This window comes from Callionymus lyra, chromosome 2, assembly GCF_982586985.1.
Source record: "Callionymus lyra chromosome 2, fCalLyr1.hap1.1, whole genome shotgun sequence".
In the NCBI taxonomy this organism is placed as follows: domain Eukaryota; kingdom Metazoa; phylum Chordata; class Actinopteri; order Syngnathiformes; family Callionymidae; genus Callionymus; species Callionymus lyra.
In genome coordinates this window covers 15,523,833-15,537,955 of record NC_141819.1, presented here as the reverse complement: position 1 = coordinate 15,537,955, position 14,123 = coordinate 15,523,833, and the positions used below count along the sequence as shown (strand labels likewise).

General features: G+C 38.3%; 1 protein-coding gene across 2 annotated transcripts; it reads right to left on the bottom strand.

The window, feature by feature from the left end:
- Window positions 1–11,378: 11,378 nt before the first annotated feature.
- Window positions 11,379–13,925, bottom strand: s1pr4 (sphingosine-1-phosphate receptor 4). 2 transcript variants are annotated; one of them, XM_087783671.1, is made up of 2 exons: window positions 13,871–13,925; window positions 11,379–13,221 (listed from the first exon to the last, which is right to left on the bottom strand). In XM_087783671.1, exon 2 carries the CDS (start codon window positions 13,154–13,156, stop codon window positions 11,945–11,947), a length of 1,212 nt encoding a protein of 403 aa, XP_087639797.1. In that variant the 5' UTR covers window positions 13,157–13,221; window positions 13,871–13,925; the 3' UTR covers window positions 11,379–11,944. The 2 variants fall into 2 exon arrangements, with proteins under 2 accessions (XP_087639797.1, XP_087639798.1); XM_087783672.1 differs by having other exon boundaries at window positions 13,867–13,898.
- Between the last annotated feature and the right edge of the window lie 198 nt (window positions 13,926–14,123).

Below are 14,123 nucleotides of genomic sequence, written 5' to 3'. Positions count from 1 at the left end.
CATTGTCATTATATCGTACAGCTATTTTTCTGAGCGTGTTTTCCCACAGTAGGAGTAAGTCAAGAGCTTAGAATAAAATGGATGCAGTAAATAACATATATATAATGCAGTGATAGTAAAATGATATTAAAGTTAATTTTGTGATTCATTTTCTACTTGTTAGATTTTCATATTTGTGATTATTTGTTGGCCAAACACGTCATGTGATCTACTCTGTGTTTGGGAAATAAACTAAAATGGGTTTTAATCAAATTGTAAGTAAATTATTATATTATTTAAATTAACAAATTGTTCAATTTCGGTTGGTTTTTTCCTTGTGTAGGTCATTAAAACGTGATTGGAAAAGAAGGACATTGGCAGAGGTCTGCCCTTTCTCAGTGCTTTTCTTGTCATTAGTTCTTTCATTTTCCCATTTATTGTATAAACCTTAAGACAAATGTAAAAATAAAGTTCAGTAAATACTTACATTTCTTTTTATATTTTGTTTCTGTTGTACATCCAGCTTAGTTGTACCACTGAGTGAAATATCTGGTTTATCGTGGCACATTTTTCGTCTCTGATTGTTTAACTAGAGAAACAATCAAGAATAATTTTTAAGAAAAACTATAATAAAGTAGGTTTTTGTTGTTATTTATTGCTAATATTCACCATGCGATGCATTGAAGGAGTCGTGAGTCTTCATCTCTAGGCGGTGGTTGATGTTATATTGATATCAAACAGACTTTGATAGACAGTTAGAAGAGTCAGAGTTCAAGATGCTCAGGTTTTTTACTACTAGAAGACAGACATGTTGGACCAAGTTTAAAATGAAATCAGAAAAATTCCTGTTTAATAGGATCCTGTTAAACTGATACCAATGGAAGCATGAAACGCTTCAAGCAAGATTGTGTTTTCTGCCAAATATCTGATGCTGATGCTGCTTGAAAAACAAACCATGCGAGACACTCGAGCATCAGTCTGGACTTCCTTGACTCTCACATGTAGAGTTGTCGTCTTCAAATCAACAAGCGGTGTCCGTAATACTCGCTGTGCAACGAATTAAAACTTTGATGTGTTTACTAAATATATACATTTGCAGCTACAGACCAGACTTTTCTCATGGAATTGCACTTTCTAATCAGGTCTCAAGTTCTGCACAATCTGAGCAGACTTACCATCTGCTGGTGCTGATGTTAGCACAACAAAAACTGCTGAGTCGCTTCTTAAACCTCCCGTCCTGCGAACATAATCTCACTGATGCAATATTTAATCACTAGATTTGATTGATAGATTTCTCTTCTCAGAACTACATCCCACTTTCTAAATAGAGTTGAATTTATGACCCAAAAACCATAACCCTTGTGTTGTCCGTGGGTCAAGGTGACCCGACCTCCACCATTGTATTTGTATTTCTGTAAGCCAGGGAGGTCCTTCACCTTGACCCAGAGACAACACAATGGGATACAACAAGCACATTTGTTTCCGGGCCTCCGACCAAGAGATAGAACAAGGGCTGAGTTATTTTAAGAGTGAATTCCAGGCAAAACGACGGATGATAAAGGATCTAAATGCTAAAACCATTCTCATCAAGCCAGCTTTGTGACCTTCATCCCTGATACATATCTGTATTCATTGACCTTGGGTGAGGAGCGTTGCTGAAGGGAGGTTCAGAGGTGAAGGAGCAGGAAGAGACAACGATGTCATAAAGGCTTTAGACATAACTAGATTTCTATATATTTCTATTGGTCGTCTTGTCCTCTTTATCGGATCAATCCATTGAGCAATTCCACGTTTAAAAAAAAAACTTTTTTAATCTAGCTGAAGAAATGAAGTGGCCTGTGCCAAGATGAATGACTCATTAGCTTAAAAGAATCATTAGTGGATGATATTATACATTTTAGTTTTTAATTCTAAAAATGGCTTGTGTGTCCATTAGGAAATATGGTGAGGCTTGTTTAACCCTTGCGTTATCTCAGTGACAAGGTGACCCGAAGGCCCGAAAAAATGTGTTTGTGGTATCCCTTGTGTTATCTCAGGGTCAAGTTGACCCGAGGAACAAATGTATTTGTGGTTTTCATTGTGTTGTCTCTAGTCATATCGATCACCTCAGGAGCAGATTTTATAGTTGTTTTGTCTTCATGAACACGTCCAAACCTCCAACTTTCATGTGGGAAATGTACTCGATATCAACACAAATGATTACGAACCAGCTTTTTGATGTTGAAAATACCTCCTTATATGTAAATACATTTTTTATTTTATTTTATTTTAACACTTTTAACACTTGTTTAAAAATGTGTAATTATCAATCTATGTAACATAGAAACATACATGATTCTGTATCTGAAAATAGCAACATGTTTTGCTATTGAATCAATGGTTAATTGACACTTGAAGAATAAAGTTTATCTGAACAAATAACATAAAGCAGTATAAATGTAAAAAGTTGGTGTTCTCTCCCCCAATGGATTATGGGAAGGGGTGTGTCTCAGGAGATTAAATATTTCATATGTGGAGCTCTGTCTGGTTTGAACCTTTAAAATAAAGACTTTGAAAAAAACCTGTCTGTGACTCAATATTCATTTTTATTATCATCTATTTTTTCGGTATTTATTCCAGAATTATGGCAGTCGGTGTATACGGAATATTCGAAAAAATCGAATCAAATCAGAAAAGTTATCGTCAAAACAAATATAATATAATAAACTTGCATGTGATTGTACAGACAAAAATGATATTATTTAAATACAGTTTGTTATTACCAGATGTTCTTTCCATAGTTTTGTCATTCCGGGAATACAACCAGTGTACGATCAATTGTGGTGAAGACTGAGTCGTGGGTTTGATTCCCGGTTTAGGCCATTTCAAAGTTTAATTTATGATATTTGTGAACGTGAAATAAACGTTTTGACCAATATATCGTGTATTTTCTAAGCGCACTTTCTACCATGTCTTATTCTGTCTTTTCTTTTTTTCTTCCAGATCTGGTCTGGAGCGGGGGGGGCCTAGAGGGGGGACACTGGCGCCCGACCGGCTGTGGCGGGGTGGGTTCCTGGCATAGTGATTTGATGCAGAACGACAAACCAAAATCACATTGCCAGGGATTTCCACTCCTTCACAGCTCAACAGGTGACTCATCCGTCTGCTTCGGTTCCTTCTCTGTTTGTGTTGACGTGTTGCTATGGACCAGACATTTTGGGAGGATTAACGTATTGAAAAAAGACGTCAACGCCGACCGCTCTCGGCTCAAGAAAAAGGGTTTGCGATTCCCGTCCGTCTTTGGGAAAAAACGTAAGCGAGTTAACATCAATCCTGCCGCTGAGTAGTCACGTAAAGGTCCCCGGATCCGGAGCCTAGAACCCGGCCAGCCGTTTGCTAAAGGCACAGAGCTTAGCTAATTGGTGAGCATTGATCCCTGCTATGTGTTGTTCACAGTGGCTAAGTTCAGTGCCTGAGGTGAAATAGTTGATTTAACAGAGAGGATTTCTTCCAGCGAGTGGAACCAACTTAATGATCTGGGATCTGTCGAAGAGTGCGAGGAGAGGAATGACTCTGGGATTAGGTGGGGTTTCAGGTCGCCGCGCGCTCCGGATTGTTTGGGTCCAAACACGCGATCCGTCTTGTTTCGCCCCCGAGCAACAAGTGTCCGGTGTTTACCTGGAACATCCACCTAGAAAATACCTCAGCTGCCGGGCCCTGATGGAGACGTTTGACATCTTTGACTGTAACTGATCATGAACATCCTCATCACGGCTGTCCTTCAGGGACGTGAGAAAGTCCAATTAAATGTTGATTTGTGAGTTTAAGTGAAGGACAGGTGCTCGAGACATCTACTTCTGCAGGTGGAACTTTGAATAAAACATTCTATGTATCTTTTTCACACACATGCACACACACCTCCTTTTCGCTGCTCCTTAAGTCCCTTAATCAGTGCCATCAGAATATTACATGGTTAAATTTAACATTTAAAAAATGATAAAACGTTGATTGTGGATGGTTTTTGAAGTATTAAATGGTTGTTTAATAATACTTAAATGTATAATGTATCTATTGAAAGGCAGAATTAGTTTATATTGAGTAATTAAATTAAATTATTTGTATATTTAATTAGTATAAGTTACTTTTGTTTTCTTTTTTCAAATAAAATTTCAATAAAAAATTCAATATATTCAAAATGAACATATATTGTATGTTATAAACATAGTTAACACACTCTGATATTCCAATACATTTTCTAAATTAAATGCTTTTTTAATTCTTCAATAGACTGTAGCGTCGCTTTGGAATCCTACATGAGGATTTGACTCAACAGTACTTCTATGTCGTCAAGTGATCGTCTGCGTGTCTCAGGATTGGCTTAAACTTTGATCACCCGGCTCTGTACTCTGTTGGTACTGTCTGGTGGCTCTATTATATATAACTTTTATGACAGAATTTAAAAGGAAATATTTTTCCTAAAAAACAATTGTATTTATACTCTCTTTAGTTAACAGAGTCTATGGAGTTTACACATGTTTTTAAGCTAGTTTTGATTTAACACTGATCTCAATGGGAACCACATTGAAAACCCACATGAAAGTCATATTTTGATTGGATTACATTTAATAAATCCAATATTCTGCTCCTCTGTGTTCATGGCAGGGGATATTATGGGCTGTCCACTCCCGTGCCTACTGAACTGGTATCGGTGTTTGACCTGAAAAACTGGCTCAGTTCAGCAGGAACAGGAGTGGAGTCCACAGACCGACACCTCCCGGAACCGACTGTGTGTGACTCAGCTGTAGACGACGATGTTATTAATAATAAAGGTTTGACTTGTTTTTTTCTCGATGTAGAATCATGTTACAAATGACATGATTCAATTCAAATGAGCTCAGGAAGAAAACACTCTAGCAAACAGAAAGCTAACGTCGTTAGAAGATGAACTTTCTCACGCGACCCTCCTGATTATCGTCGCTGCTTTTATCCACATGAACATTCCTCTTCGGCTGGAGAACGTCATCCAGATATTTTTAACATCGACCCAGCCAGCATGACGACCTGGGTGAGTCATTGGGGCGGAATAAAAATAATTCTAATCACTAGTCATTGTAATTCTCTGGAACTGGAGTCAAAAGTGAAAATGTGTTGTTGTTTTTTTTAACCATCCCACAAATCCCGACTGATTAAAGTACATTTTATGAAAAACTAAATTGTGTCTGATCTTTGTTTTCAATGTTTTTCTACTTTGAGTCGAATAAAGTGTTGATTTAACTTAAATAGATGTTGGACTCTATTGTATCATCAGTGTCTGTTTGTACAAAACTCTCTTTTCATTTAAATATTTACATTAGAAAATGTGCTTAAGCCCCACCTACTGAAAACACTTTGTTTTTCTGGAGATTAAATCTTGTTTTCATGAACCACACCCACTCTGTTGTGATTGGTCAAGCATTGTCACCACGCGTCATCAATCCCAGAAGCCTCGTTGGCAAGAGACTCGTTGTATAAACAAAGCGGGCATGATTACAGCTGGCTGGAAGAGGAGTGAAGCCATTATTATTATGGACATTATTACTATTATTATGGACATTAGTCATAATGGACTCCGCTCTTGTAACCTCTCGTTCGCCCAGAATTCAGACGGGGGAGAACTTTATAAAGTAATAAGTTCAAAACATTGTCATGATGAGGGACTTGTCTTGATGACTCAATTAAATAAAACTAAAAATATATATATTTTAACACTTGTGTTGTCTGTGGGTCAAGGTGAACTGAATGCCTAAAAACAAATGTTTTTGTGGTATCCCTTGTGTTGTTTCTGGGCCAAGGTGAACAACCTCAACCACTGCGTATGTATTTATTGAGGCCAGGGAGGTCGTTCAACTTGACCCAGAGACAACACAAGGGATACAACAAACTACTTCATTAGAGAAAAGAAAAACAGGTGCCAGCGAATCATAATTAACTAGCGTTCGAGGTCAGTGGTTGGTTAAAGGAAAACCTCGAGCAGAACCAGACTCAGTCTGGACGGCCTTCTGCTGTGACTGGCTGGAAAGTTGCGAAGAGACAATCTGTTGAAATGTTTCCCTGAATCATTAGTTTTTCTATTAAGGTACAAGTCAATTTTCTTAAATTCACTTTTTTAGTAAAATTTTCTTTACTTTTTTACTTATTTTAAACAATATTTTCTTTCATGGGATTATTTTATCCATTAGTATTCATTAATCATAAATTATTATAACAAATATAACAATTAACTATAAGTGCACATTTATTTTGTAAAATGAAAAGTGTATTATTTGTGTATTTGCTAACAAATCAAGCCTTTGAACCCACTCTCTTAAACAGTAATGTTTCTTGTTAATAAATAGTCTGTTAGTCACGCATGAACGACTAGCTCAACTTGTGTACTTCTTGTCTCAGCAGTGCAGCTCCTTAGTTGTGTTTCCAGGCTTCAAAATGTAACTTGAGGAGTTTTATGTTTGATACAAATGTCTCAATACGTGGTTAAGAGTATACAAACATACATTTCTCTCTCAGATCTCCAGTTAACGGTCGTGTTTTTCTCCTCATGTTCTCCTTCACTGGACCTCGTTGGCTTCTGGTTTCATGTATCAAAGTGCAAATCTGTGACGCAGCTTTTATAAAACCAGACTAGAGTCCAGGTCTGAAGCCTTGAGCTCTTATTTGAATCTCCATGGAGATGTCAACCTGCCTTTCATTTGCAGGACGCCGAGTTCTGCCAGATCTCATAATGTGGCCGTTATTGAATCTTTCTGTGGCTCCTCTCTATTGTCACATCAGCGTCTGTGTGGTTCTGGCCCGTGGCTGTGCGTCTCACAGTGTCAGAGACACAGAACATCTGCTCTACAAATATTTTTCTCAAAATACAGAGAGAGAAGATTCAAACCACGAGGAAGAAGAGGGAAGCTTTTTAAAGGTGGAGGTCATGTTGACAATTCAACTTTATTTACAGCAGTTCTGCAAACAAAGGCTTCAGATTATTGAAATACTCGTTATTTATAAATGCTCAAGTGTTATTTATGTTTCCACACAAGTTCTAATAAATATTAGTCAATTATATACACAACGTTAATCTAATATTAAAGCAACAATATGTATCATTGAGGACGTTATAGTTATTTTTCTGTAATTAATGTTTTTTTTAATCTTTTAATGATGCACTATGACTGTAGTAAACATGTGTATAAATACTAAAAATACTTATTGTATGAGAGCAGCCTAGGAGAGGTATTAAGATGTCAGCAAAGAAAAAAACAACGTTAATAAAGTTTGTTTTCCGCTGAAAGTAACATGTTGTTGGTGACTTTTTTATTTTATTTGGTCCATCATATTCTTCAGAGACTCAACATTGTAGCAGAAATAATTGTGTTGCTTTTTGTTTGATGCTTGATTCCATAAATGAGGAGCATAGAAGGTCAAAAATAAAATAAAACACAAGATACAAATATGAGAAATTTCACACATTATAGGAAGTTTTGTTACTAAAGAAACTTGTTTATTAAGTTGGTCACGGTTGGGCGTATTCATTTAGACTCAAAGCTAATTTTTTAATTGATTTAACACAAGTTTAAGTCCCTTTTTGAACATGTAGAACTACAAATACACAATCTAATCATTAGAACTGACGTCGGATGATAAAACATCTGCCAAACTCAACTGCCAATGTTCCTTCTTTTGCCTCTTTTCTTGAAGAACAAATAAAAAGTCAATTTTCTAAAAAACACAGTAAATAAAAAACAGATCTTAATACATGAATAAGCTTATTAATAAATATGTTAATAAGAAAATGGATCAATGCTTAGATATGGAGGGGGTGAGTCTGAAGAAAGGAGGTTGGCCTTTTGAAAAAAATTACATTTTCAATAGTCACCTACCCTTCCTTTAGAGCAGTGACCCCCAAACTTTTTTTTTGCACCACGCACCAGGCTAATGTCCAGATCAAGCTTAGGGTTAAAACAGTAAAAATGGATCATAAAGATTGTGTTTTTAACTCTATTTCAACAGTTTAAAGGTTTCTTTTGTGAGTAAACAAACGTCTTGACATGTCAAAAGTCAGAGGCTTATGTTACTTCAGAAAAAATACCAACTTTTCGAAACACAAAACAAATTTGAAACAGTATCAATCACAAGAACAGACATTATATTGTGCAGCCCAGTAACCAATGCATCATGGACCGATAATTGTCTCTGTATTGGTTTTATCGCTTGATGTTTTTAATGATGCACCTGAGAAATAAAAATGAATAAATAAATAAAATGGCTTTATGTGAGTTTGTAGTCCCTGCTGACTCCCAACAACATCTGCGAGTCCAGAAGTAAAAAATAAATAAATTGCCTTTTGCAAATCTTGTTTCAAATTATCCCTTCAGCGGAGGCCGTATTTGTCAAATGACATCAAGCGAGTGAGAAAACACGTCTATTCTCTCTGTGCGAAACAGATAGAAGCGCTTCATGCTGTAAAATGTGACTCATCATTCATATGTTACGTTAATATATTTACACTGATGTCATATTTGGTTATTTAATGTCATTCTTCTGCCTCCGTCTCTGCTTCCCGACATCCTTCGAACGTCATTTGTCTAATAAAACCGTTCTGAACTCATCACTGTGTATTTGGGGTTTCAATGAAATTGCATGGAATTGTTGACACAAACAGATTTTTACAATCTCTTTAACTTGACGACAGGAAGGAAGACAATTTTAGAAATGTCCCAATAAAATCACCCTGTCATCTTCATTCTTTCTCCTCTTCTTCTTCCACAGTAAAACACTTGTTTAACAGGCACGCTTGTGAGCGGCATGTTTGCGTGACGACGCGTCCGCACGACAACGGGCTAAAAATCTCATCAAAGTTTTCATTGGCTGTTGGTTTTTTCAACAACATGATTGCAGCAGCTTTACTTTTACACCAGGGGTGAACAATAGAAGGTCCTGAGGGGCCACATTATATACTGTGGCTGTTGTCAGGGGCCACTTAGCTGAGCAAAGAGCAAAAATATGATGAAAAAATATTACGAAAGTACAAATAGAGTAAATTAAAAAAACATTGAAAATACATATATCCATAAAACCTTTCATACAATTAAAAACACGTTCATAAATTATTATTTACAAAAACACTAATAAAAAAATGAATAAGAAATTGGGCAAGTTGTACTTACAGTTAATACGATGATAATTACTAGGGTTGTTAGAAAATATTGAGTATGTAGATATATCGCAATATCCACGATACTGTGTTTGTATTGGACCGCACTGTATCGTTATTATATATATATACAGTATATATATATATATATATATATATATATATATATATATATATATATATATTTATTCTTTTTGCTTGAAAATCATATTTTTTTATGGTTGATAGATCCTGGCGAGATCCCGGCGATGACTGAGGACGAGAGGATACAGTCGACCCCAGCAGCTTTTGAAGCTGATGTTTGGACATATTTAGGTTTGAAAACAAATAAAAGCAGTTACGACTTCATCGAGAGTCAAGTGGTCTGTAAATTCTGCAACACCAGAGTCAAGTACTCGACTTGATTCTACAAATATATCCTTGTTACTACAGTATCTTACATTTTATTCATTATTGGGGGAGGGGGAGCCCAGTTTCTTCGGGCGTTAGGCGGGGGACACCCTGGACAGGACGCCAGTTAGTTGCAGGACACACAAAGACACACAATCATTCACACACACACACACAGGTCAACATACCCGAGTTCCTCATTCAACCTCTGGTTTTGGATTGTGGGAGGAAACCGGAGTGGCCGGAGTATCGGTGCCCCATGTATCATGAAACACCCCTAATAAATAAAAACACAATTGTTAGCTGTCCGAAAAAAAATTCTATGTGAATTTTGTTTTTAATGTAAAGCTGATTAAACAGGAAGTGCAACAAGACAATCACTGCAGTGACTATGTAATAAACAATAGAGAAAACAACATCAATAACATGTATTTATATACGTCGACAAACAGCAGATGCTGTTTAATTTGATCCGTCTCCCCACCTTTCTTCCTCCCCGACAATGTCACTTGACCATTTACATAAGGTCCTTGAATGTGTCACGAGGTCGACTCGACGCTGATGGCGACACATGACGTCTCAGCTGCTGCCTCTGCTCTCCACAGACACTCCATCATTAGCTGTCTGCTCCACACCTGCAGGCAGAGCCGGCGAGGTAATGACGGCGGGCTCGGCCACGTCTGCACGCAACCGTCATTAACTCATCGCAGCACATCTCCAGCCGGGGAAAGGGACGAGCGAGGAACACGCATTGATGATTGGCAGCTGTTTTTAAAGTCATTCCTGAGCTAATTGTGTCTGGAGTTCTTACATTTTTCTGATCAGGCATCACACCCTGGACCCGAGCCAGGGCCCGAGAAAGAGACACTTCAATTGCTATTTTTGTTTTAAAGTAGAGTAAGTAAAATATACATCAATGTCATCCTTCTCTTATCATGATCAAGATGCTGGAGAGCACCACACCCCTCTTTACAAATATATACAGTTAAAATAAATCTGTTGTAATAGCATTTCTTGTAGGTCTTTTCACTGACTTGAGTCTTCCTGGAGACACCCTGGTGTTGGCTAAATGGTCACATCACAGTGAAAGCATCAATCTTGTGGTCGTGCGACACACAACTTTATTTCCACACAGGTGTGAAGCAAACGCACCACAAAGAGGCTTCTGGGCGATGATATCACCGCTGTTATGACACGGTTATCTCTGCATGTCGAAATGTGCGTTCGTGCTCATGAGCAAAATAAAAAAATGGGGGAAACTTTTTTTTTAAATGCTCAATTTCACTGGTTTCTTTTGTTTTTTTATTCTAATTATTGGCTGATAACATAAATTAGAAAACCAAATAATAAAAATAACTCGAAGAATGGGCTTTACAATTACATAGAGGAGCCTAAATGATGAAAATCATCAACATTTAATTCAAATCAAATATGAAATATATTTAAAATATGTTGTAACTATTTAAAATGAATTTCAGGGGGATCTTATGCCCTCTTTCTCTTTAAGTTATCATGCTTTAAGTTAAATTAATTAAAAATGAATCATATTCGGTTATATTTGAGTTTTGAGATTTAAGAATCTTTATTGTCATTATAGAGCATGTGTAAATGCACAAAGGCAAAGCATACATTCCCTTTATTTTCCACTGACTTTGACCTTGATCAGTCAAGTGTCATAGGAAAGTGATAACAAATCATCTTTATTTAATATTATTGACATTTGCAAGCATTTTAAAACTGCAGAGTGCCTCAACATCTACTCTTTACTGGCAGGAAATTTGCATGACTTTACAAACAAAGAAGGAAGTAAATATGATGAAATAACCAATCATTGGTTGAAGAAACTGAGCAGAAATTGTGAGAAAAAAAGAAGATTTTATTGACAACAAAAAGTCAACCTTAATACAGAAGACCAGAGAATGCATTTAAGGTTAAATATTAAACAGCATAATAATAATTGAAACATAATAAATATTCACAATGTAACAGTTAAAATTATACTTTTTATCCTTATTATACATCACCAACATTTCATTTCTGTTAACAGTCGTTCTTTTTATAACTGCAATGTCATCCTCTAGAGGCGGAAAGAAGAAGTGCAGTCTTAAGGCGCGCAAGACTCGATGATCTGTCATCAGGTTCTGACTTCTAAGTTTGTTTGTTACAAAGTGCCACACACACATTTACACCTAACAAGGAGGTTATGTTCACATTATTGGTCTTTTAAATGTATTTCAATTTCGTGGTTCATCAAAAAGTTTTCACAGTTTTACAATCACATTTCTAAAATACAGCAAAAACTATTTTTTGTTGTATATATTTCATAAAGACAGACCATTTTAAAGTTCAGTGCGAGTGCGTGATGATGGAACCAGAGCGTGGCTTCTCGCAGGCATGTTTGGGAGGAGACGATATTGTGGTCTAACCACTTGAAACTGAGAGGCAGCTGGTGGTGGAGCTCAACCTACTTTTCTTCATGACTTTACGTGACTTCTTGGGGGTCGACGGAGGGGATGCTACACCCAGGTTCCTGACCTTGCTGAAGCTGTTCCTGAGACTGTCCCTCCTGCTCTCCGAAGTGCTGCTGCTGTCCTTGGACGTGAAGGTGCGGGGGCCACAGAGTCCGGCCCTCAGGCAGCAGCAGCACAGCAGCTCCGCGATGGCCCTCCTCATCTCGCCGCTCCCCAAGGCATAGATGATGGGGTTCAGACCCGAGTTGAAGACCGCCAGGGAGATGAAGAAGTCGGCGCTGAAGAGGAGGCCGCACTGGCGGGACACGCAGAAGAAGTCCACCAGGAGGAGCAGAAACAGAGGACCCCAACAGAGCAGGAAGACCCCGACGATACAGATGACGGTCTTGAGAAGAGCCAGGGGCCGCTTGCGGGTCCGCTGGAGACCCAACCCTGAGGTCCGGTGCACGTGGCAGTAGATGGCTCCGTAGAGGACGCCGATGGTCAGGAGGATGAAGAAGAAGACGAGGACGGAGAAGAAGATGTAGGTCTTGGAGTAGAGAGGGAGGAGAGTGGAGCACTGGTCCAGACTGCACAAGCAGTTCCAGCCCAACAGGGGGAGGAAGCCGATCACCAGCGCCAGAACCCAACACAGCGCCACCAGGCCGTATATCCTGTAGTACGTCCTCCGGTCTGACTTCTCTTGGTGCGATTTCATCATGGTGGTGTAGCGTTCGACGGCGATCAGCAACAGGCTGAAGATGGAGGCCGACAAGGCCACGAACAGCAAGCCTTCCCTGAAGAGCCAGAGGGCCGGCGACAGGCCGAAGGTCCGGCCGCCCGACATGCAGATGTTGACCAGGTAGGCGACCCCGGTGAGCATGTCGCTGAGCGTGATGTTGGCCACGCAGACGTAGAGCCATCGCCGGCGGTGTCGGATGTGAGAGATGACCGCCACCAGCACCAGGAGGTTCTCCAGGATGATGAAGACGCTGATGAAGAGGAAGACGGCCATGGAGACGCCGATGCGGGTCTGGCCGCTGGAGACGGTTCGGTTCTGCAGGCGACCCGTGAAGTTGTAATGGAGCAGGATCACGAAGTTGATGTCGGTTGGGGGGGGGTCGGGGCCGGGGTACAGGTGTGGACAGGAGGAGGGGGACGAGAGCGAGGAGATGACGTCCATGACGAGTGGAGTGAAGGACGCTAGTGTGAAACTCCTGTCGTTACACAGGCTATCATCCCTGGAACCTGAAAACACCGGAGTTCAGTCAATAATCTCACGTTACAAGTACTTCCCCACAAGGATGTTGCAATACTTTTAAAGTTCTTCATTTAAATGTCTTCCACGTGAAATCATTTAAAACCCTCAAGGTGGCCAAGATGAGCATTTTAGAGGCTCTAAAACCTAATATTATTAAATAATTTAGGTGGAAACATTAAGCTATAGCATGCAGAACAATACACTTGCATTTTGAGATATTATATTACGAATAGATTGTTTTTAAACTTCAAATATTTAAAGGGTTTTTTGCAAAATTTCTCATATTAATTGGATGTTATCATTAAATATTTCAATAATTTATTCATTCACGTTCATATTTATTGATGATATCTTAATACTTCTTAATATATCTATATGTTATTATCCTACTTGACAACACTTATAACAGTGTATAAACAGAACATTTTTAACCACAGATTAAATAAATTATAAATGATTTACTACTAATTCCAGCTATTATAAATAATATATAATAAATGTTATAATAATATAATAATTCATTTATATATTTCTCCAATAAATGGCAAAATGCATTCACTTTATTTCGTTTTAAACTGTCTTATACTGTTTGTTATCAGTATTGTTTGATCAAATATGAAAGAACAAAGCACCTACTGTATCTCCGGGTGAGGCTGCACGTGTGCAAATGATGTTGTCGCTGACAACAGAGTTTTCTTGTCGCACAGAACTTATGAGGAAGTTACCCAAATACTCTATATAGTGGACACACCCATGCACATGCACATACAAGATGCAATGCAGATATGAGTGTGAAACAAAAGTGTTACATCACAGTTGCAGTATTAAAGTTTAATAATGACTTTTCCTTTAGATTTATTTTCACTTTCTAACAAGGAGAACTTAGAGG